The sequence below is a fragment of the Leucopleurus acutus genome (genome assembly GCF_964270905.1).
Source record: "Leucopleurus acutus genome assembly, chromosome: 10".
NCBI lineage: Eukaryota > Metazoa > Chordata > Mammalia > Artiodactyla > Delphinidae > Leucopleurus > Leucopleurus acutus.
In genome coordinates this window covers 39544214-39567877 of record NC_139153.1, presented here as the reverse complement: position 1 = coordinate 39567877, position 23664 = coordinate 39544214, and the positions used below count along the sequence as shown (strand labels likewise).

Genomic DNA, 23664 nt, shown 5'->3' with positions numbered 1-23664 from the left:
AGGTAAGATTAGCCCTCCTATGTTCTTGATCTGCTCAGGGTGACACAGACAGAAGGGGAGCTTCAGTCACACACAGCGTGACACATCCAAATCCAGTCCCAAAAGACCTCTTAATTTCTATACTGTTCAGTTCTCCAAAGCAAATGGCAAGTATCTGTAGCCTCTTAAGTTTACAGTAGTTGCAAATATTTTTAGTCTATGTTAACTATGAAAGCCCTTGTGTAAGATAAAATGTTTCAAAAAAAAACAGAACACTCCCCTTGGTGAAAATAATCTCTGACATCTGTATATAGACGTGATGCTCTACTAACCAAAACCCTGATGGCAAATAAAGTCTATTCAATAGGATGCACCAACACTTATCTCCCTTTTACCTGAACCTGCTGTGGCTGTTGAACCTGGATCTGCTGTTCTTGCTGGGTTTGTGGCTGAACACTGGTGGTGACTGGACAGGCAAGTTCAAGCAAAGACCCGGCCACTTCGGTGCTGTCTGTGTAAATGCAGTTCCCACCCTGTTGGTACACCATGGTAGTGGTGGCCGTCTGCTGGAACTCCTGAAGGGCTTCTGGCCCCTTAGAGGCTAGCGAGTCCAGAAATTCCTTCATCCTGTGTTGCGGGACAGACCGCGCCTTCACTCGGATGTACTCTTCAAAGGAGATGGTGTTCTCCAGAGAATTATTCATATTGCAGAGTCCTTAGGGTTCCTAGAAATAAAATAAATGGACAGAAGTCAAAACTATGCCACTGTTTTAACATACTGAAATGCACAGAGCAATCACTCTTGCATCAGTGTGGAATATTCAGGGCAGTTGTATACATCTGGAATCCAAAGTAAGATTTTATTAAATAACCTTATTTTTTTTCAGTTAATGGCATCTGAAAATTGTTTCCACAAACATTTCTTAAATCAAACTATCACACTGAAAACAAAAAACAAAAGCATGTGTCACAGTAATGGATGAAACGAGCTGCAAATACACTCTCCACCCAGCACTAGGCCAATCCCATCTTCTCTGCAGAGCCAAGCACTGGACAATAAAAGTCACATGCAACACTGCTCTGTGACCATCAGAGAGGACTACCAAGGAAGGTAGGAGCCAGGATTCCTACCAACATGTTCTATTTCCACTGCCAACTATGTTTTACAGTGAAGGGACACGTATGCCACCTAGCTGTGGCAAGATCCTGGAGACAAGGGATGTGTTCATTTCCAACCAGAAACACCAAAAATCCCATTTGCTATATATACTGCTCACATTCTTTTGCTGCATAGCTTACTGGTTAAAAGCATGGATTTTGGAGCCAGGCTTCCTGGGTTTAAAACCCAGCTCGAGGGCTTCCCTGGTGGCACAGAAGTTAAGAATCTGCCTGCCAATGCAGGAGACACAGGTTCGAGCCCTGGTCTGGGAAGATCCCACATGCCACGGAGCAACTAAACCCGTGCACCACAGCTGCTGAGCCTGCACTCTAGAGCCCGTGAGCCACAACTACTGAAGCCCACGTGCCACAACTACTGAGGCCCGCGCGCCTGGAGCATGTGCTCTGCAACAAGGGAAGCCACCGCAATGAGAAGCCCGCGCGCCACAACAAAGAGTAGCCCTCACTTGCCGCAACTAGAGAAAGCCGGCACGCAGCAACAAAGACCCAACGCAGCCAAAAATAAAAATAAATAAAATAAATTTATTTTAAAAAAAAACCCAGCTGGAACTCTCCTTTGCTGTGTTACCCTGGACAAGTCAGTTAACTTTAGTTTTGTCTATAAAATAGGAATTAAAATAGCATTTACGTCGAAAAGTTGACTTGAGAATTAAATATATGTAAAGCACTTAGAAAAGTACCTGACATATATACAGTGCCACATAATTATTAACTAATTCTATTAAAGGTAAGTGGGGGGAGAAAATTGAATAGTACCTTAAATAACTAGGTCACTTCAAAAATCAATTCTGCAAGTTTTTCGTCAGGGTATTTGCCTTAAGAATTAATCTGGGGACTTCCCTGGTGGCGCAGTGGTTAAGGATCCTCCTGCTAATGCAGGGGACAGGGGTTCGAGCCCTGGTCCGGGAAGATCCCACATGCCTTGGAGCAAATAAGCCCATGCGCCACAACTACTGAGCCTGTGCTCTAGAGCCTGAGAGCTACAACTACTGAGCCCACGTGCTGCAACTACTGAAGCCCCTGTGCCTAGAGCCCGTGCTCTGCAACAAGAGAAGCCATCGCAATGAGAAGCCCGCGCACCGCAACAAAGAATAGCCCCTGTAACTAGAGAAAGCCCACGCGCAGCAATGAAGACGCAACGCGGCCGAAAAAAGATAAATAAAATAAAAACTTAAAAAACAAAGAATTAATCTGCAAGGGTGGATAGTAGCTCTCAATCACCTGGGAGACAACCATGCGATCTATCCATGAACTGCTGAGTGCCCTGTCACTGCTGCTTTCATACCATACTCTCTTGACCAGTACCACCTCCAGGACAAAAGCAATGGCAGGATATGAAAGTAACACAAACCAAGTGAAACTCTTTGCCAAAAAAAGACTCTCAGTCAATCTCAAATGTCTAGAAAAGTGATTTGTTTCCTTGAGCCATCTGACTAGAAATAGAAATATCAGTCTCTCTTTCACTGCCCAGATGTTGTCTTCTGTTAACAGATATAAGGTGTGTGTGTAATCATGTATCTTCCACCTGGCTCTAAATTCTAGTAGACAGGACTGTGTCCTGGTCCTCTCTGAATGGCTGATACATGTAGATACTTTGTATATATCTGTTGCACTTGGAATTCAATGTGGAACAAAAAGGATTATGACTCTGTTCCTGTAACATCTATAACTTACAACCATAAAATGTTATGCTTTTCCCTCGTAAATAGTTAATCTATACCCTGGGGGTGGGGGGAAAGCCCTATATATCCAGGGCAAGAGACTAAAGGAAAAATATGAACCTTACTGCTATTAATTTACTGACACCGGCAATATTTCTGTGGCAGGCTGTTTAAGTATAGTATACAAATTATATTCAGGTACTTTCAAAGCGAATAGACCCAGCAATAAACCTTTTATTATGATGCCCATAATATACTGTAAATATATTTCTCCATAAATAAAGAATACTACATATACCTTATCCTGTCTAAAATGCCTAGACCACTACTCTCGGGAAAGCCTCCGCCTCTTAGGAAACCCCCAAGCACCAAGAGAGTACAGAGAAAGGCAAGTACAGGTCAGGGGAGTGAGTGCAAGGTGAAGCTGCTGCTGATGGCCTCTTGTCTTTGGAAATTTAACACTTGTTTGTCCCTCTGTCACCTCTCTTCTAACCATCTCCCTTGCCCAGTTCTCCCTTCTCTCCGTTGCAGAGGCTCTCAGTTATCTTTCTCAGGACAGAAAATTAGAAGGCCTTCTATGAGACTTCAAGATTAAGCTATCAATGATATCCATGGCACATAGAGTAGGAGGAGCATCAAGGACAAGCACTTCATACTCAGAGCAGGCCACTCCAGCATAGGTAACCAACAGTCACTAACCACACTGGCACAGAATGTGTCAAAGCTTCCCTCTGATAACAGCATCACAATTGAAATTTCCCTCTTAAGGAAGCATCTCATAATATAGACCCACTAATAATACAAAGTTCACAATATGTGATTCTAATATCCAATTACATGCACCCTTTTGCTCATAAGGGACAAAGGAGAGATTGTGTGAACAACCATTAACCAGTTCTCTACCACGTTTGCACATATTTCAGTTTTTCACCTCCATTATAGAAGAAGAGCCGAGGGCACCTGAAATTTACACTTCCCCAAATTAATTTTCTTCAATAATTAGTTGCATTCATGTAAAATACTTAGAGATTGCTTGAATTTTGTCTGTGCTAGAATCGTAGCTACTGTATCAAAGCAATTTTTTAAAAAGTATAGAGAATCATGCAAATCATGCAAAAAAAAAACCAAAAAACTTTTTCTGCTTCAAATCTGGGAGAAGATAAATATGACCAAGCACAAATACAAAGAAACACTGCAAGTTAAGTTTACAGAACCAGAAAACCTTCACACAAATATTGCTCGGTAAAGGCAGTCCACAGAATCTTCCTAGTGACCTTATTTCCCTTCACTCTTTTAAGTTTCAGTAATCAAGGAGGCTTAAGCCTCATCTGAAGTCTGATATTAAGTACAAAGCAGAATTATACCAATTTTTCTTCCTAGAAACAAGCTTTCTTCAGTCTTCAGTGTAGAATTCCACCTAGTTTTTTTGGGGGGGGAGCGGTCGTCTTTGTTTTTTTTGGTGGGGAGGGTAAAAGTAACACATCTACTTTCTTAGAAAAACTGTTCAAATAATAGAGCAAGGTATAAAATGAAAAGTAAAAACAGTTAAGTAGGGGCTTCCCTGGTGGCGCAGTGGTTAAGGATCTGCCTGCCAGTGCAAGGGACACAGTTTCGAGCCCTGGCCCGGGAAGATCCCACATGCCGTGGAGCAACTAAGCCCGTGCGCCACAACTACTGAGCCTGAGCTCTAGAGCCCGCAAGCCACAACTACTGAGCCCACGTACCACAACTACTGAAACCTGCGCACCTAGAGCCCATGCTCCACAACAAGACAAGACACGACAATGAGAAGCCCACGCACCGCAACGAAGAGTAGCCCCCGCTCACTGCAACTAGAGAAAGCCCGCGCACAGCAACAAAGACCCAACACAGCCAAAAATTAATTAATTAATTAATTAACAAAACAAAACATCTAAGTATGCTGTGACCTCTGGTTCTTTTTTTTTTTAAGGAAGGAGGGGGTTTTATAAGTGGCCAAAAATTGTGAAAGACTGCAAGACAACTCTCACTTTTTTCTTATAGCACAGTTCAGAATGTTAATGTTTAAATTAAATGTTTAAAATTCCTCTCTAAAATTTTAAACCACTTTCTCCAAATTAAGAACGTAAGTGAACCATAAAGAGGGAAAATCCTCCTCTATTAAAAGAAGGTTTCATATGTTCTAACAGAAAAAACACAATTTAATTGACTTTTAAAAATCTACCTAAATATTTCAAAGTAACTGTTTATGCTTCCCTGAATTAACTAACTCCCAGTTTTAAGTACTACTTTTATTTTTTTTAAACATCTTTATTGGAGTATAATTGCTTTACAATGGTGTGTTAGTTTCTGCTTTATAACAAAGTGAATCAGCTATACATATACATATGCTCCCATATCTCTTCCCTCTTGCGTCTCCCTCCCTCCCACCCTCCCTATCCCACCCCTCTAGGTGGTCACAAAGCACCTAGCTAATCCTCCCTGTGCTAAGCGGCTGCTTCCCACTAGCTATCTATTTTACGTTTGGTAGTGTATATATGTTGTCCATGCCACTCTCTCACTTTGTCCCAGCTTACCCTTCCCCCTCCCCATATCCTCAAGTCCATTCTCTAGTAGGTCTGTCTGCACCTTTATTCCCGTCTTACCCCTAGGTTCTTCTGACCATTTTTTTTTCGTTTTTTTTTAGATTCCATATATATGTGTTAGCATACAGTATTTGTTTTTCTCTTTCTGATCTACCAATTTTAAATATTGGTCTGTCCTCTAGGAAAGGTGTTAGGGCATTTAAATCGCCTTCCTCTCATTAACCCCTGCCAATCGTATTTTAATTTTTGTCATGATCAGTTTCATAGCTTTAAACCTCTAGTTGTAGGCACACTAATTTTATAGTATCTCTGGACTTCCCACCATGTAAGATAAGGAAATTAAAGTTCCATGCCCTCTATTTTTGACAAGCATTTAGCTAAGTGAGTATAGCTTCTGTTTAATCAATCTTTTAGTTTTAACAACACAGCATTTCATACCAAATCAAACTCAGAACTTTTTTTTTTTTTTTTTTTAAATCAAGGTTCCAGGACTTCCCTGGTAAGTCCAGTGGGTAAGACTCCGCGCTCCCAATGCAGGGGGCCGGTGATCGACCAGGGGTCGTCGGGGAACTAGATCACACACGCATGCCGCAACTAAACAACTAAGAGTCCGCGTGCTGCAACTAAGACCTGGCGCAGCCAAAAAGAAAAATAATCTTTAAAAAATCAAGGTTCCAAAGATGATAAAAACAATTCTGCTCCAAATAAATCCTACCTGTCAGTACTTCTAGAATACTACATTCAAAACAGTCACTACAAGAATAGTCCAAATATAAATTTATTTCCTGAGCAGAATGGCAAATAGGATGGATATTCAGTTCTCAGAAAGAATGGAATAAAAGCTTGGAAAAGTATCTGCTATAAAGCCCCAAAGTTCATTCTTTAAGTTTTCATCAAAAAAAGAAAAGACCACACACCTTTAAGTAGGGAAAATTCTATAAAACTTAGAAAACATTGATAAAGGTTCATACACAGGTTCACTATATTCTCCTCTGTTCTTATGAAAATATTTGAAATATCCTATGACAAAATCACCTTTTGGTTTATAGCTAGCCATGTATTTTAAGTAGTTGAGACTCCAAAGTTATAAAACCTTCTGCAGTGCTCCAACCTTACAGTCTACTGTTGGCTCTAAGCAGAAGCTACTACTACCCAATTCCCATTGCTTTTTCCTTTCACTAAGCCCCCAAGAGGTTCTTCACTGACTGTACAAGTCCACAGAATCATCTGAGAACCACTAAATCAGAGGAAGCTAAATATTAACAAATAATGAATTCAATGGAGAACTTAAAAAATATATAACGGAAAAGGCCAATTTGAAAGAATATTCCAATCTGCTCATTTATACACAAGGCTTCATTTCTTGTTCTTTTAACCTGCTCACTTGGCAGTATCTACCAGACTGACACATCCCAATAATGAAAGCACACTAAGTCAGCATTTGACCTGACACAAAAGTGCTGCCGGAGGGGGGCGGGAAGCTTCAGACATACATTTAAATATGTGAGACCAGTCAGTGAGTAAAAGACAACACTGAGAAAAATTAAACATATTCTCAATAGTGGTGATAGGTTCTTCCTTTGCTTTTATGCTCAGAAAAAGTCTGCCTTTACCATAAACTCATTCACTTACAATTTTTAAATTTACAATGTAATTATTTATACTATGCTTTGATCCATTTAGAATTTATTTTGCATAGTGTGAGGTAAAAGCCTAATTTTATTCCCAAAGACCCAACAACCCTGTATCATTTACTGAATTACTGAAATTTCTTTGCCCGCTGATTTAAAATGCCACTGATTGTATATCAAATTCATATAAAGAAGGTCTGCTTCCCAGCTTTTTCTGTGATTCCACAGATCCTTCTGTAATACAGTAACTTAAAAAAAAAAAAGCATGTTAATACCTAGAAGATCCACCTTCCCCCAACAAAACGTTTGGTTTTAAAATAAAAAAAAATTAGTGACACAGAAGACACATTACGTGGGAAAGGGGAGGCCAATACAATTGTATTTATATATCCCAGTATGGTTTAATGATGTACCCAAGAAGAAAAACTGGCATAACAGCAGTTATGCCTGGGTAGTATGGAATAACAGAGGACTTAAATTTCTTCCTGTTTAATACACTCCTGTATTTTCTGCAATTTGTATTAAACCAAAAAGAGAGTTAAAAAGTAATCCTTTTTGCATAGTGGTTATACCACAATAACAGTCAGTAACAGACACACAAACAATTCAGGTTGTTCATAGTTTGATTTTTCCCTCAAAATCTGAAATTCTGAAAGACAAAACCATCAAGCAACAGAAGCTTGCATAATAATGAAGGCTGTTAAATTCAAGATGTTGCTCACCAGATACATAAGGCTGAGCCTTGGTAACAGAGAAAGAAAAATGGATAAACTTAATGAAACTACACTCTATAACCCCCAAAAAAAGAAGATTCTTAATTAGCCCCAAGTCAAAGACTCAGTGAGGAGCATTAAGTAAACTGATGAACTAAAATACTTCTCAAAAACATGAAGCTGGAGGGATAGTTGAGTACTCCCAATTTCCGGGAATCAGAAAAGGAGGGGAAAACACTCCGGGGCTCTTTGGGGTGGAGTCTGTAGCCAAGCATTTGCTTCTGAATACTTCAAGCATAGCTGCTTTGCAAAACAATAGACAAACCAACCCCCCCACCAACAGACCTAGGAAATTTTCACTACAACCGCACACATTTTTACTGGTTATTTCCCCTGTACTTCCTTCTACTGGAGCTTAGCACAGTGCCTGACAAAGAGCAGGCCCTCAGTATACCAAAGTTATCATTATTCTAATTATTTTATCTCTAGTACACAAGAGGAAAAGGTTACTCCAAAACAACAATCTATTACATTTCTGTTTGCTAATTTTTTCCTATTTCAGTACTAAGGGAAGGCCTAAGTACTCAGGGGAGTCGGCCCCCATGCAACTCTGCAGGGTGGGTCTTGAATATGTGATGAACTAAGAGAAGCCATTCGGAGCTGCCTCAGAGCCCTACCTCTTCCTGGTTACCCAATGGTCAAGCTCTTGGGACCCTCTTAAGGCTCACATCTACTAGCAATGGTTCCTCATGGCTTAGTTCTGGTTTGAAGAACACATTCACATGAAAAAAACATCAATTTCCATTTTAAGGAGTCACAGTCACATTTGTCCTAATTAACATAAGGAGTCATTTCAAAGAAGCAGATGGGGAGAAAACAGTTCTATTCTTAAAGATACTAACCCACCACACGGTTTGTGATAGAAATTATCCCATTAGGACATCCATCTGCCCCATGCCTTCACTAGACAGAGAAATCCCTGATATAGGGGCATCTTCACCATGGTTCTATTTCTGGACAATACACTTTCAACCAGAAACTTAAACTCATATTCCTATCAATAACTGATGAGCTGTAACCTGGCACAACTGTTTGCATTATCTAGTGAAGTTTGAAAACGTCCATTCCATATGACCCAGCAAATTCTATCCCTATATGTACATGACACACACCTATACAAATGTACTTAACCAAGAATGTTCATAGTAGCATTGTTAATAGCCCCAAACTGGAAGGAATCTAGATGTCTATCAATAATAGTGAATAAATTATGGTTTGTTCAAACAGCAGACTACTATACAGAAATTGGAATGAATGAACTACAGCTGCACACAACGTGGATGAATGTCACAAGCACAATGCTAGAATAAGATACAAAACAGCATGACTCCATTTATATAAAATTCAAAATTAAATAAAACTAGGTTGTTGAGGGATACGAAGGTAGTAATAAGAAAAACAAAGAACATGATTATCACAGAATTCAGAATAGTCATTGTCTCTAGGGAATGAGAAGCTGTAACCAGGAAGGGACCCATGAAGTGTTCAGAAGTGCTGGCATTGTTCTATTTCTTGAAGAGGTGCTAGTTACACAGTGGTTCACTTTATAATTTTTCATTGAATTGTATACAGATCTACTGAATTAATATGTATAGATAGATATTTCAAACGCACATGCAAAAAAGAGCTTTCTGACACACTCCACCAGCTCTACCTACAGTTTTGCCCTAGCCTAAAGTGTGACAACAAAGGACCATTCTTTTCCCCTTTTCAGCAAAGCAAGGGGTTAATCTATCATTTCTTCATGCAGCTACAATTAGAAATCACAATCCAATGTGACAATTAGGAAAAAACTAGTGGAGCATTTAAGTGAAGCCTGGAAAGGACTTAAAACCTCTGGAACAAAATGCAGGGCAACTACCTACAAAGAAATTGAAAAGAACAGGTGTTCATATAACACTTCATTCTGAGGCTGAGGAATAAAAGACCATTACAGATAAACGGTGGTCATATAAAAAGTACACTAGCGGGCTTCCCTGGTGGCGCAGTGGTTAAGAATCCGCCTGCCAATGCAGGGGACACAGGTTTGAGCCCTGATCCAGGAAGATTCCCACATGTCACGGAGCAACTAAGCCTGTGCGCCACAACTACTGAGCCTGCGCTCTAGAGCCCACGAACCACAACTACTGAAGCCCACACGCCTAGAGCCCGTGCTCCGCAACAAGAGAAGACACTAAAATGAGAAGCCCGCGCACCGCAACAAAGAGTAGCCCCCACTCGTCGCAACTACAGAAAGCCCGCGCACAGCAACAAAGACGCAGCAACGCAGCCAAAAATAAATTAATTAATAAAAAATATAAATTAATTAATTAAATTAAATTAAAATAAAAAGTACACAAGCAAGAAGCATGGCATATCAAAGACAAACTTGTACTTGATTAAATTAAAAGAAGGCACGCAAGCTTGAAGAAAGAAATCCCTGATTCTGAAGCTGTCATGATGGAGGATAGCCACACCCAGAACCCCTAACTTTGGTTACCTTTTGGAGCAATTCAGATTTACATAAAACTTCAACCACAATTTGATCTTTCCTTTAAAATGGCAACATAAGTGGAAAGGGGTTGTGGAAAGGCAGAGATTCATGGAGAGGTACACAAATTATTCATCACAGAGGACTGGAAGCAGGACATCTTTTAACAGGGAAATCTTAATGAGCTTATGAAAAAATATTATCTACAGACACCAATTTAAAAGGCAGACCTCAAACGTAACGATTAAAAATTCCAGAAAAAGCAGGCCTAAATGGTGTATTAATATTTTAAGTGTATCCTAGATAAACTTGACTGCTTGTCTTTGAACCATTTGGATCCTTAGAAAAGCTGATGCCTTGTCATGCTAAAACCTGAAAGTTGCACTGACTTACATTTTAAAAGAACTGTTCAAGCAGCAAACTGGCTGGCTTCAAAGATGCAGTTCTCCCACATATTCAATTTTCCAGCACCTACTAATTTCTGGCAGACAGCACCCAGAATGACTGGCAGGATTTCTAACGTTTCAATATTACCAGGAAAAAAACTGCACACATATTTCCAGCATATGAATAATTCTAACTCACCAGTCACCATGTTGCACGCATTTCTGGTGCTTGTCCTGAGTTCTTAAGACCTGTAACATTCTAAAGAAGGCAGAACAAAGAAGTTCCTTCCATCCTCAGCCTCTTTTTAAATTTTAAGCTTGTTCTTAAAATAATAACAGTATATTAGGAGTTTTCTAATAATATAGTATTTTTAAGTAGTTTTCTACCCCCACCATTTTCAAATTTAATTGCTAATTTTAGTTCCACTTAGTTTCTTTTTCCTTAAATTTAATGAAGCAAGACTATAAAACATAAACTAGCACATATTTTGTCTTAGAAAAAAGAAGTACCTATTTCTCTGGACAAATCTAGAACTCCCCTGGCACCAGAACACAGTGCTGGGATTTAAAAAAATAAAAAAGCTGAAAAGGATTGAAATCCTGTATCAAAAGTGACTTTTGCAGGCAGATTTCAGATCTGCTGGGGATCTTCGGACTTACAAAAGAAGGCAAAGCACTGATTATCAGATTGTTCAATTTCGTTCTGAGCAACTTTTTGGCTGAGCAATAGCGGGCCCTTTAACCTAACAGAGTACAAGTAAGCCCCTCCCAACCAAACAGAGGAAAAGGCTGCATTTCAGGATTTAAAGTGGCAATTTACAGCTTGGGTAGTTTCACAGCGTCCACAGACGTGGATCCCCTTACGGAGCGCACAGAGGTGACGTCTAAGAACTGCGCTTTAATGAAGAATTACTTTCTAATGACAAGAAAACAAATACCACTGAAGGGCCTTTTAGGATTTGCCTTCCCTCTCCAGCACAAAGCATCAAAACAAGGTGAGGAAGTCGAAGGGGTTCGCTGCCCTCACAGACAAACAGAGCTCGGTTTCAGAATCAGGGTAGCACCCTCTCAAGTACCCACCCTGCACATGGGCCTCGGGACACCTCATTCTTAGAGAGCCAGCAATCTCGCCCACTTCGCAGAGGAGCGGGGCCGCAAGCCAGACCGCAAAGCAGGTTGGTTTCTCCTCAGGCCTAGGCCCCGTTGGTCCGGGGACGTCACCTGAGCAGGAAGGGTCCAACCCACAACCTTCTCCAAACTGCAAGCTGCCCGCCCGCCGTCCCTCCCCGCAGCAGGGGTGTCCTGAGCGCCCGCGCAGCGGTGCCGCCACCCAACAGCAGGCCGCGCGCCTGCCCGCGACCCCCGACTTCGGGGCGCGCGTCCCAGAAAGCCGCTCTGGCCGACGGGCTGCAACTCCAGGAGCCGAGATATCCGGGTCGGGAACGCGCACGTCAGCGGCCACGAGCACCGGGAGGGCCGCACAGCGCGCGCGCCCCCGAGCATATAAACAGTCCCGGCCGCGCGCGCCCACCAGCGCGCATTCGCGCGCCGTGCCCACCCGAATCCCCAAACCGCCCCTCCCCCACCCAGGGGGCGGGGGCGTGCGAGCCCTGGGTCTTTCTCGGCTCCGGAGCCGCCCCGAGGTCTCCAGGGCCCAGCGGCAGCGGCCCGCCCGCCCCCGCCCGCCGTTGTGTGGGGTGGGCCCGCTGTCTCAGGCCCGCAACCCCGCCATATCCCTGCCCCCACTGGAGCCCTCACCCGGCGACGTCGCCGCCGCCGCCGCCGCCGCCGTTCTACCCGCCGGCCCCGCCGCACCGCTCGGGGCCCCGGTTCTGCCGTCGCCGCTCCAAGACCGACAGGATTTTCCCCTCACAGCTCCCTGGGCGCCATCTTACATTCAACCCTCACAGCCAATGAGTGCCGAAAGCCTTTCTCGCGATGATTGGATCGTCGAATCCCGCGAGAACTAAGGCTGCCTCCTGGCCAGACTTAAAGGGAACGCTTCTGCAGAGGAGAGAGGCCGAGCCTAGGGCTGCAGTAGCGGCAGGAGCCCGGGGTGTAGGGCGGAGCGTACCGCCCTCAGACGCCCCTCCATGTGGGGCGGAGCCAGGGCCGGAGATCGGCCTAGCCCTGGAGCCTGGGCAGGCCTGGGCTTGAAGCTTACTCTCAGGACCCTTCTGCCGCCTGCCCGGGCCTCCTTCTCGCAGCCTCACGCGGTGCGGAGACCAGCCTCTTACTTAAGGTGGCCCCCACAGCCTCTGACCTAGGCCTGGCGCCTGCAGCCGCACCCCACCTGGGAAGCCCCGGGTCACTCTCCTCCAGGAGTCCCTAGCATCTGGGACCAACCCCTCACCCTCTACCTGCTGTCATCCTAATTCAGCCTTCCGCAGTCCAGTCCACCTTAAAGCGGGCCTCGGGTAGCCTGGTGTTTGTATACAGGGAAAATGTGGAGGGTGTTAAAGCTGCAGGCACACGCCGGCTTCACCAGTAGCCCACACTGCCCCAGAGGGGCATAGACTATCATACTGTTTCTTAAAAAGGCCTCTGGAGCTTTGCACTTGTTCATCCTTCCCTGGCAAACTCCTAGTCCTTTGGGGTTCCCCTCAGGAGTGACTTCTAAGAGTAGTCTTCAGAGGCCCAGGCTGGGTCAGAAACCTCCTCCAGCCTCACACAGGCCCCAAGGAGACATCTGCACAATACCTGGTCGCCCTCTGTCTCCCCAACTAGGTGGTGGACTTAGAAGGCCACCACACAGGTCTTCCTCATCTCACTGTGCCTGGCACATAGTAGGTACTCAATAATTATTTTTTAATGACTGTACTAGTAGCTAGGCCTCTCCATCTGCCTAGGCATGCAGGCAGACACAAACCTTCCAGGTCCCTCTGACACAAGGCTCCTAACAGTGGAGCAGCATCCCAGGACCCGCCATTCCCTCAGACCAGGTGCAGAAGATAACGAATCAGGCCCAGGCCTCAGCCCTCGAGCATCAAGAAGTGCACCAGTGGTTTCAAAGCTGTCAGTACTGCTCTGTGTGTAGCGTACCTTCCCCCTCCCTGAGCATGACTCTAAGGCCCTTGGGTGCTAGGAGACCAGAGAGATAACACAGACCCCAGGGGGATTTAGCTGTTCTTTATTGACATGGAGTCTGGGTACCCCTCGCCTCCAGAAGGTTGAGATAGGTCCACAGGACTTCCAGTTCACACTTTTCCTGGGTCCTCCTTCAGTGTGACGGTCCGGTTGAAGACAAGCTGGAGGGCAGAGGGGGAGGAATGACCACCAAGCCAGAACCAGGCCAGAAGGCCTAAGTGGGTCTCACCAGACACCCCACTCCAAGCCTCGCTTCATCCCAGAGGAGCTGAGGGCCAAGAAACTCTAGTTACCAATAACTTTTTGACTTTGGCTAAAGGACTGGATGGCTCTGGGTCTCCATTTTATATGAATTATAACAATCCCTATGCCTGTCCCCTACCTTGAGGAATAAGAAAGGGTTCATACAAAATTTTGTGCACGGACTTAACCTCTGAGCCTGTTTCCTCATCAGTAGAACATGAACCCCACCTCAGGTGGTGAAAATTAAGTAAGGAAATGTCAGCAAAGTGCTTGGCACAGAGAATGGCAGCCACCACCATCATTGTTGCGGAAAGGTAAATTCAAGCACCTGTCCCTGGCGGCTGTCTGGATCCACAGAAAAGTAACCAAGCCGCTCAAACTGGAACTTGTCAAAGGGCTTTGCCAGGGCCACAGAACAGTCCACTAATGCTGCCTCGACCACTTGTAGTGATGCCTGTGGGCAGAGAACTCAGGTGGCCATCCAGCCAGAAAGGCCCACCACCCTCACCCCATACCCCATGAGCCTACCGGGTTCAAATCACTTAAGAATCCACCAGGCACCTCAGCAGGATCCTCAGGGTTCTTGTGCTGAAATCTGCAGCCAGAGTAAAGGTCAGACTCCAGCTGGGCAGCCACAGCAAGCAATGCCCATCTTGTACCTGCCCCAACACCAACTCTGTTCACTCACAGTCGCTCATAGAGGCGAATCTCACACGTCAGAGGCTGTGATACCCAGTGAATAAATGCCTTGGGCTTTTCTCCAGCATCTGCCCGTCTGCAGGTCACCTCAAGGCTTTCCACACAGCCACTGGGGCCCTGGAAGTCAAGGGGCCTGCAATCAGACTTGGACACCACTACCAGGACTGCAAGCTGCACCCAGATCCTCACCCCAGCAGGCACTGTGGTAGGAAGGCTGAAGCTGGCTCTCACCTTGACGACATGCTGCAGCTCGATGACGTAGCCTGTATGCCTCAGGCCCACGGGCTGGCCCCATGCCAGGCGCTTATAGCCTGGCTCTGGCTCCTAGAGGTAGGAAGTGGGGTGGACACAAGAGGCTGCAAGGGTCGGGCAGGTACAAGAGGCTTCTCCCACCCCTACGTCTGGCAAGGATTGGTTTGACTGAAGCAGGGAGTAGATGGACTGATAGAAGAGATGAAGGGCCCTCAGGACTGGGCCCAGGAACAAACAGGACCCTTCACCACCCCCATTCACCTCTTTGAAGTCAGTCCTTTCAATGAAGACAATGGGTCCAAAGGGAATCTGATGGAAGCCCTTGGTCTCATCAGCTGGGAAGCTGGGTACCTGAATGTCCAAGGACTATAGTAGGAGATAAGTGTCTGAGTCACACTAGGCACTGGGATTCCCACACCTAAACCCAGGTGCAACCCCCCCCACACACACACACACACTCTGAAGGAGACTTACCTTGGCAGCAGGAAAATTGGTGATGACCACCTGTAATGGCTCCAGCACAGCCATGGCCCGAGGGGCTGTGTCATTCAGCACATCACGCACACAGGCTTCTAGCAGATGTGGTTCCATTGTGGTCTGTGCCACTGTCACTCCCACCTAGCAGGAAAGGACAGCATCAGTCACAGCCACAACCACATACTACAGTGCTCAGCCCCCACCTGCCCACTCAGCCCACTCAGCTATACCCGAGCACAGAAGTTGTTGATGGCCTCAGGCGGGAAGCCCCTCCGACGTAAGGCTGTGAGCGTGAAGAGCCGTGGGTCGTCCCAATCCCTGTGGGCGAGGTGGTGGTGAGAAAACCTATGGCAGCATATGCTACTAGTACCAACCTTCATTAGCCAAAAAGCCACACCTACCGCACAGCGCCAGCTGCCACAAGCTGGAGAATCTTCCTCTTAGAGACAACAGCATAGTGCAGATTGAGGCGGCCATACTCCCACTGCACAGGACAATAGACGTCCAGTGCATTGCACAGCCAGAAGTAGGAAGAGCGTCTGGGGTGGGAGGGCAGAGTCAAGACTGGCCACCTCCAACCAGGGAGAGACCGGCAGGAAGGGCTGCTGGAATCCCACTGGCCCTCCCCTCCCCACGGACCCAGCTCCCTCACCGGGCCTGGAATTCCTTGGTGCAGAGTGAGTGGGTGATATGCTCGATGGAGTCACAGAGGCAGTGTGTGTAGTCATAGGTGGGGTAGATGCACCTGCAGGGCATAGGCAGTGGGCCCCACCATTCGGCCCCACTCTGCCCTACCCATGGCCCACCCGCCACTCTACAACTCCGCAACCCCACCCCAAGTTCACACCAACCAAGTGTCCCCTGTGCGGTGGTGCGGTGTATACTTGACTCGATAGGCCACAGGGTCCATCTTGCCATCCTCCATCACCAGCTTCATCCGCAGTGTGGCCTCACCCTCTGCAAACTTGCCCTTGCGCATTGCCTGAGAGGAAGCAAGGGCTCAGGCTGCCACTCAGCACAAGGGCATCTCATTCTCAGTATCTTGGCCCACCTAGACTCAGTTGCACCCCCAGAGCCCCACCTCGAAGAGTAGCAAGGACTCCTCTGTGGGACGGTCTCTCCAGGGTGAGGGCAGTGGGTTGTGGCCTTTGAGCTCCTCTCCTCGCTGGTGGCACACATAGGCCTGACCCCTATGAGGAAGGGGTGTGAATGCCCAGCATGGATGTGCCCTGGTCAGTCTGCCTGGCTCCACATCATGGCTCTGGCCTCACCTGCGGATGAGCTCCTCAGCCCACGCATACAGCTGGTCAAAATAGTTGGAGGCATATGTCACCTTGTAAGGTATGTAACCTGGGGCAGAATGAGATGGGTATTAGCAACCAATCAGGGACACCCAATGGCAGGCCATGGCCCACGGAGAGGCCCACTGATAAGCAGTTCTGCCCAGGCCTTCCCCAACCCATACCCAGCCAGGCCACCATGTCGCAGATGGCAGTGAAGAACTTTGCTTCCTCCTTCTCAGGGTTGGTGTCATCAAAGCGCAGGAAACAGATCCCATTGTTGGCCTAGGAAAGTTGCAGTATCTGTGAGCTCCCACATCATCAGTTCCTACAATCCATCTCATCAAACTGGGACATTCTCAGAGCTCTCCCACATCAGAATTGAAAATATCTTTCACTCACCTTCCTGTATCTAAATGCCCTAATAAACAAGGCATCGCATACTAACGTGGGACACAGCATAGCCTCTTCCTAAGCCCAAGAGGTTGCACTGGGAATTTCCGCAAATGTGAACTCACTGCCTCACCAAGAGTTTTTCCTCAATGAGCCCAATTGAGTGGATTCCTAGGTATCTATCACACATTCCTAGGTATCCCCTCCAAGGCCTCTGTCTGCTCTGGGACACTTTATGGGAGCAGCAGGAAAAGCAGGGATACCTCTCTGGTACCTAGTCATGGGAGCAGCAAGCAGTCATGCTGCTTGCCAAGTCCCCAGACACACTCACCTTGGCATAGCCAAAGTTGAAGTTGATGGCTTTGGCATGTCCAATGTGCAGGATTCCATTGGGTTCTGGTGGGAACCGGGTACGTACCTGAGATAAGAGAAATGGGAGCAGAGGAATCAGGTCAGAGCTCAGACTACACTAAAGGATGACCCTTCCCAGGGAGGCCATGGTGATAGGTAAGGCGGGATAGTATGGAGGCAGCCCCAGGCAAGTGATGATGGCACTAGCTAGCCTGGCAATACTCCCACACACCTGTCCTCCAGTGATCTCCAGGTGCTGCTTCAGTAGATCCATGGTATATGGAGTGGTCACATAGCCCGGGGTCTTGTAGTTCTCACCTGCCAGGGCCAGAACAAGCCTGATGATACCAGGCTGCAGCCCAGGGCTCCCTATCCCAGGGACCTGACTACAAGAATTGCTATTAAGATCCAGCCCTCCACAAGAAAAGAAAACCCTCTTACACTGTTGGTGGGAATGTAAATTGGTGAAGCCATACGGAAAACAGTACGCAGTTTCCTCAAAAAACTAAAAATAGAGTTTCCATATGATCTAGCAATCCCACTAACAGGCATATACTCAGACAAAACTATAATTCAAAAAGATACATGCACCACTACGTTCACAGCAGCACTATTTATAATAGCCAAGACATGGAAACAACCTAAATGTCCACCGTTAGATGAATGGATAAAGAAGATGTGGAACATATATACAATGGAATATTACTTAACCATTAAAAAGAATGAAATAATGCCATCTGTAGCATCATGGATGGACCTAGACATTATTATACTACGCAAAGTAAGTCAGAAAGATAAATACAATATGATATTACTTATAGGTGGAATCTAAAATACGACATAAATGAACATATCTACAAAACAGACAGACTCACTGACATAAAGAACAGACTTGTGGTTGCCAACGGGGGGAGGAGGGATAAGGGAGGAAAGTACTGGGAGTTTGGGATTAGCAGATGTAAACTATCATATATAGGATGAATAAACAACAAGTTCCTACTGTATAGCACAGGGAACTGTATTCAGTATCCTGTGATAAACCATAATGGAAAAAAATATATATATGTATAACTGAGTCACTTTCTGAGTCACTGAGCAGAAATTAAACACAACATTACAAATCAATTATACTTCAATAAAATTAAAAAAAAAAAAGAAAAAGATCCAGCCCTCCACAGAGTTTCAACCTGCCTGCTCACCAGGCTTGTGGAACTTAAGCGCCTCGCCTCGGAGCTGCTCCATCAGAGACAGGGTCTGAACAACAGTCTCACCTGCAGAGAACAGACCAAGGAAAACTTATTCTCTGGATACAGCTCCCACATCCAGCTCAGGGAGGTGCCTGTCGATACTACCCATATCCTGGAACCAGAGGAGAACCAAGCAGTCCCCTCTTCCCCCAACCCCAGAGACAAGAGATACAGAGCCAGACTTCTCAGGCCTCCTCTGGCTAGTTTCTGGGTAAAGGAAACACCAGAAATTCCAGTCTTGCAGCAGAAGACAGAGTGTTGATTAAGCCAACGGCCTGAGGAGTCTGGGCTATAATGACCCATCAGGTGGAAAACCCAGATATCAGGGAGTTGAATGTGACAGGAGCCTCAAGCCTCTCACCATTCTCCACCACATCCTTTGCTGTTCTTCGGTCTGTTTCTTCTGGCCGAGCCTTTGCCACCTGAGAGAAGTTCAAAAGTTGGGTCAACGTCTCGGGATCACTGGGGTCAGATACTCCCTTCTCCAGCCTGAAGTTTCACCCTACCCCATCTCATTCCCAGGACCCAAGACCATGCTCAGTCCCACCTTGGGCTTCTTCTCCAGATCAGTCTCCGTCTTGGGACCCAGGAGGTGGAGGACCTGAGCAGAGACCAGAGTCAGAGCTGGGACAGGAGCCCATGACTGACCCAACCCACCCATCCAGCTAAGGGCTTCTTGGTTCTGTCTACTGGCACCACCTTGAAAAACCTACCTAGCCCATCCCACCTCTGCTCCTCACATGGTTCTGCGGCCTCAAATGCTTTTTCCCTCCTGAGAGTCCTGGGCTCAGGTAACAAAAACAGCCATTTACAGAAAGGAACTGTGGGCCCAGCATCAAGATATGCCATCTACCTCAACCATCACCCTCTTGTGATTCTCTGCCAGCACACTGAGATGAAGGCCACATCACCCTTATTTACAAGATGAGGAAACTGAGGTTCAGAGTAAAGCAACTCACCCCAACTTAGGCAGAACCCAGAGGCCCAAGTCTTTCACTGTCCAACCGGGTGCTGCTCCCTCTACCCCAAGCTCTACTATCCACCATCAGAATAGGAATAGGCTTTCTTCCCCTTCCACCACCATTTATCCCTCAGTGGACTCTAGACACTGTCTCTGGCAGGGTCTTTGCCTGCTTCAGCTCAAGGAGGCACCCACCTGCATGTCTACTTCGTGCTTGATCATTTTGCCATCTGCCCACTTGAGCGCAGCCCGAGCCTCTCCTAGAAATATGGGCAGAGGGAGCTGCAGAAAGGCAAAGCAGGACGTTGCCCACCCTCCTTCCCAAGAAAAGAACCTGGCTGACCTCAAAAACCACAGCCAGACCACTTTTAAGGTGTTCCTATTCCTCTTCCCACCTCCCTCTCACCCATGCAGAAGAGAAGGCATGACTAGAGAGAATAACATAGTCCCCTGCCCCAGGCCCTGCTCACCCATCAGCAGCCCCATATTGAAATGGTAACGCTCTACTAGGAGCTGGGGTCGGTGGCGATTTATGGCAGCCTCCACCTACAGAAAGCCAAACCATGTGGTTCAGGAAAGTGTCCTTCAGAAATGCTCTAGGAACCCACACCCTCACCCTGGGTCTTCCTGGTTGGAAAAGCTGAGCCACTCCTTTTCAGGTTCATTACTAAGGAGGCAACCGATGCCTGGGGAAAGACTCACAGCCTCCTCAATCTGCTCTGGGGTCACCACAACGCCCACGCCGCATTCCTGCTCAAAGACCATGGTGTTGATGGGGTCCAGGGGATGACTCCGCACATACTCAAGGGCAGCTGAAAAAAGAGAGCCAATGAATTTGTGGCATCTCAGCTCCAGGAAGTAGGAAGACAAAGCCCTAATCCGATCCATGAAACCCCAATTAGTTTGGCCTCCTGGGTAATTAAGTCTTGCACCTCTAGAGAAGCCCTGAGGTCACAGGAAAGAAGCATGTGCTCTGAGGGAAACTCCCTCAGACCTACAATTCTCTAGTCCGTCTCACCAGAGGTGGCCCTCTCCATCCCTCAGTGCCAGTGCCTGGGTTTAGAGGGGAATGCACAACTAATAATGCAGAGAGACGCTGAGGGACTTCGCAGAATGGGTAGATAGGGACCTTGGCTGAGAAGAAGAGTTGGAGGTGGAAGCGGCAGGACAGGCAGGGGTCTCACCGCTCAGCTGGGTCTCCGTATGGATCTTCCTATTGGCTATGTAGCTCACGAGGAAAGAGAGACGCCGCGGATCCCGGAGTCGGGAGGCCAAGCCATAGAGCAGGGTCCCGGTAGCCTTGTCGATGGTGCAGCCCAGAGTCTGTTGCGCCTGAGGTCAGAGGAGTCAGGAGATAAGCCCCATGCCCAGTAAGAAAAGCCTGAACAAGACAAGGTAGGTTGGTTGGGGTCAGGACCCGGCCTGGCGCTGCGTTGGGGAACAGTCGGCAGCCCGGACCAGGGACTTGGGTTCGCACCTGGGTCGCCGCCTCGCGCAGCTGCGCGCTCAGAGCCGTGTTCTTGAGCGTCTCGCGGGCCTTGTGTTCGCTCAGGCCGAGGCCGGTGAAGAGCGACAGAGGGTCCAGAGCTGCCATTGCTGGGACGCCGGAAACCGAAAGAAAACTTTGGGGCCAATCTGTACATTGGCATTAGCTCACTGGCCAATAGGAGAACGACGCCGTCAGGGAGAGCCAATGGTGTCCTTCCTTGGCTGGAGGGGGCGGGGCTCTCCAGGGTTGTCAGCGCCATTGAAAGGGCAGAGTGCGGCCTTTCCGGCTTTTCAAGGCGCTTCACTTCCGTCTTCGTGCTCCAGGTCACTAGAAGGGGTAGTGGCGACGGGACTTCAAGGGATGATTTGCCGCGGACCTGGAGGGAAGGTGTTCAGCATCCAGGCAGGAGGCAAACATGGGCATGGCTCTTTGCTCTTCGACTTTTCTCCTTCAGCCCTGGAAACCTCGGGACTATCCCAATTCTGTTCTTGGGAACAAATGTGAGTCCCTATCGCGTTTCTGACGTCAAAGCTTTGGAGTTGTCACGGAAACATTTGAACAAAATGAAGCCCGGGAAATTCTGTCAAGACTCGAGCACAGAGAATGTCTGAAATGGCCCATCGATGGGCCCCAAAAGTCTGGCACTTTTTGAGAACCCACCTGGACACACACCTGGCCAGGAAGGGCCTCTCTTAAGTTCTGTGATGATTTGGTTTAAACTCTCCTGTCTGGGAATTCCCTGGTTGTCCAGTGGATAGGACTGTGCGCTCTCACTGCTCAGCGCCTGGGTTCAATCCCTGGTCAGGGAACTAAGATCCCACAAGCCACGTGGTGTGGCCAAAAAAATCTCCTGTCATACTTACCCCCCTTACCAACACATGCATATGTCAGGAAAACCACAAGCAGATTAGACCTTGAAATCCACATGCAGGTGTTTGACAGGATATTTTATTGAAGTTGGGATAGGGTGGGACAGAGGAGGTAGAATAATCATGATGATGTTCTTGGGGGTCTCCCCAGTCTCATTGGACTTCCAGGACCTGCTGAGAATCATTAGGCTGAAACTGAACATACAACCTGTTTTCTTTATGGAACTGGAGCTGCTGGTGGTGACATGATGAGGAGATGCCCAAATTTGGGATGGGAACTCAGGCTCTTAGAGGCCTTGTCATCACTGATACTACCGGACCTTCAAGCACTGGGCAGGATCCTGACTGCAGTCTGTATCCATAGTGTATCCTTGTTTGTTACTATATCCTACTAATGAGTGAGTCCATTTCTGGGCCCCACATGATGACCACATGCCAGGTTCTGCCCAGTGCCACACTCCGCATCAGTATCCAGAGCCAGCCCTGTGTCTTGGCTCCCCATGGCACTTTGGCCCCAGCCTGATGCCCAGCCCAGCCAAGGCCAGGAGCAGGCATTAAGCAGGAGTTGCAGTGCAGTGGTGCCACAGACAGGCACTAAGAAGCAGAACCGTAGCCACGCCAGCCCTGTGCTGAGTCCACAGCTGCAGGTGTCTAGCTCACCACAAAGATGCCTAAGAAGAGCAGGGTACCTGATGCCACCCAAAGACCCATTACAGCACCATGACCACCAACACTAAGTCCTGCAGGTCTAGTGATGGCCCCCTCAGTGGGGTCAGGGCCTGTACCCTCTTTCCTGGTTCCCTCATAGTGCTGACCCTGTGGCTCCATGTCACAGGATGAGGCAGTTGCCCCTACCAAGAATGCCACAAGTAGTGGCAGGCTAGCCAGTCCTCTGGAGCCCTTTGACTTGCACAGAGCAGAACCATCAAGTTGGATGGGTGCATGCCCAGGGGACTGGCTTGCTCGCATAAGCCTCTGGCACTACTTCAAGGAAAATCAAGAAAACAATGAACGAGGAGAAAAGCCAGGGAGCAGCCAGCAAGGCCCAGCTGTGGCATGGGAAGAGGCAGGGTCCAGTAGCCAGACCTACGGACAAGTCCCTGTGGCACAGGCTGATGCACAGAAGCAGCAGTGGCCACAGTGCTGAGGGCCATGGCAGCCTTGTGCAAATGCCCCAGAAGGGTAATGTGGCAGGCTCAGCAGCAGCAGGGCTATGGTCAGAGGTGGACAGAGCCCCTTGAGTAGTGCATTCAGCACATGCAGATCACCAGTGGCCAGACACTTGGGGCTGCACACAGTGAAGGCCCAGCACAATCCTGTTGCAGCCCATGCCTAGCAGCCCCTCCAGCAGTGTGCCAGCACCAACACCCAGCTTGGCAATTCCACCATTACCGCAGGGCCTCACAGCCAGCAGTCCAGGCCCCTCTCCATGGCCAGCAACCCCACGTGGCCCTTGTGCTGTTGTCCCAATAGAAGAAACCAATGCTGCTCACAAGGCTAGCTTTCTCCAGGAGCTCCTTCTGCTCTCCACCACCCCTAACTCCCTAACTCCAGCCAAGGAGTCCTAGCAGGGCCCACATGCTGAGCTTTTTGTAATACTGACCCCTCAGGCTTGGGGGCAGGATGGACCTGCCAGAATCCTGCCCCACCCCTGCCTGCCTTACACTCTTTCT

General features: G+C 47.5%; 2 protein-coding genes across 3 annotated transcripts in view; both read right to left on the bottom strand.

Annotated features, from left to right (window-relative positions):
• Positions 1 to 12576, bottom strand: part of QRICH1 (glutamine rich 1) — a 54149-nt gene extending 41573 nt beyond the window's left edge. The window contains exons 1-2 of one of the 2 annotated variants that reach the window (XM_082847685.1): positions 12402 to 12576; positions 375 to 704 (exon numbers count right to left, since the gene is read on the bottom strand). In XM_082847685.1, coding sequence (XP_082703811.1) covers positions 375 to 683 — 309 coding nt within the window. In that variant the 5' untranslated portion in view covers positions 684 to 704; positions 12402 to 12576. Of the gene's footprint in view, positions 1 to 374; positions 705 to 10842; positions 11178 to 12401 lie in introns of those variants that run through there. The other variant, XM_082847686.1, reaches the window with a different exon arrangement.
• A 1174-nt stretch (positions 12577 to 13750) lies between these two features.
• On the bottom strand, positions 13751 to 21254 carry QARS1 (glutaminyl-tRNA synthetase 1). The gene is made up of 24 exons (XM_082849185.1): positions 21111 to 21254; positions 20818 to 20965; positions 20336 to 20445; positions 20104 to 20179; positions 19829 to 19893; positions 19220 to 19273; positions 19034 to 19094; positions 18625 to 18696; positions 17658 to 17743; positions 17406 to 17492; positions 16867 to 16966; positions 16673 to 16751; positions 16483 to 16591; positions 16253 to 16383; positions 16054 to 16146; positions 15803 to 15940; positions 15632 to 15719; positions 15399 to 15542; positions 15186 to 15290; positions 14904 to 14996; positions 14662 to 14789; positions 14502 to 14568; positions 14302 to 14427; positions 13751 to 13891 (listed from the first exon to the last, which is right to left on the bottom strand). Exons 1-24 carry the CDS (start codon positions 21225 to 21227, stop codon positions 13841 to 13843), a joined length of 2328 nt encoding a protein of 775 aa, XP_082705311.1. The 5' UTR covers positions 21228 to 21254; the 3' UTR covers positions 13751 to 13840.
• Positions 21255 to 23664: the final 2410 nt, after the last annotated feature.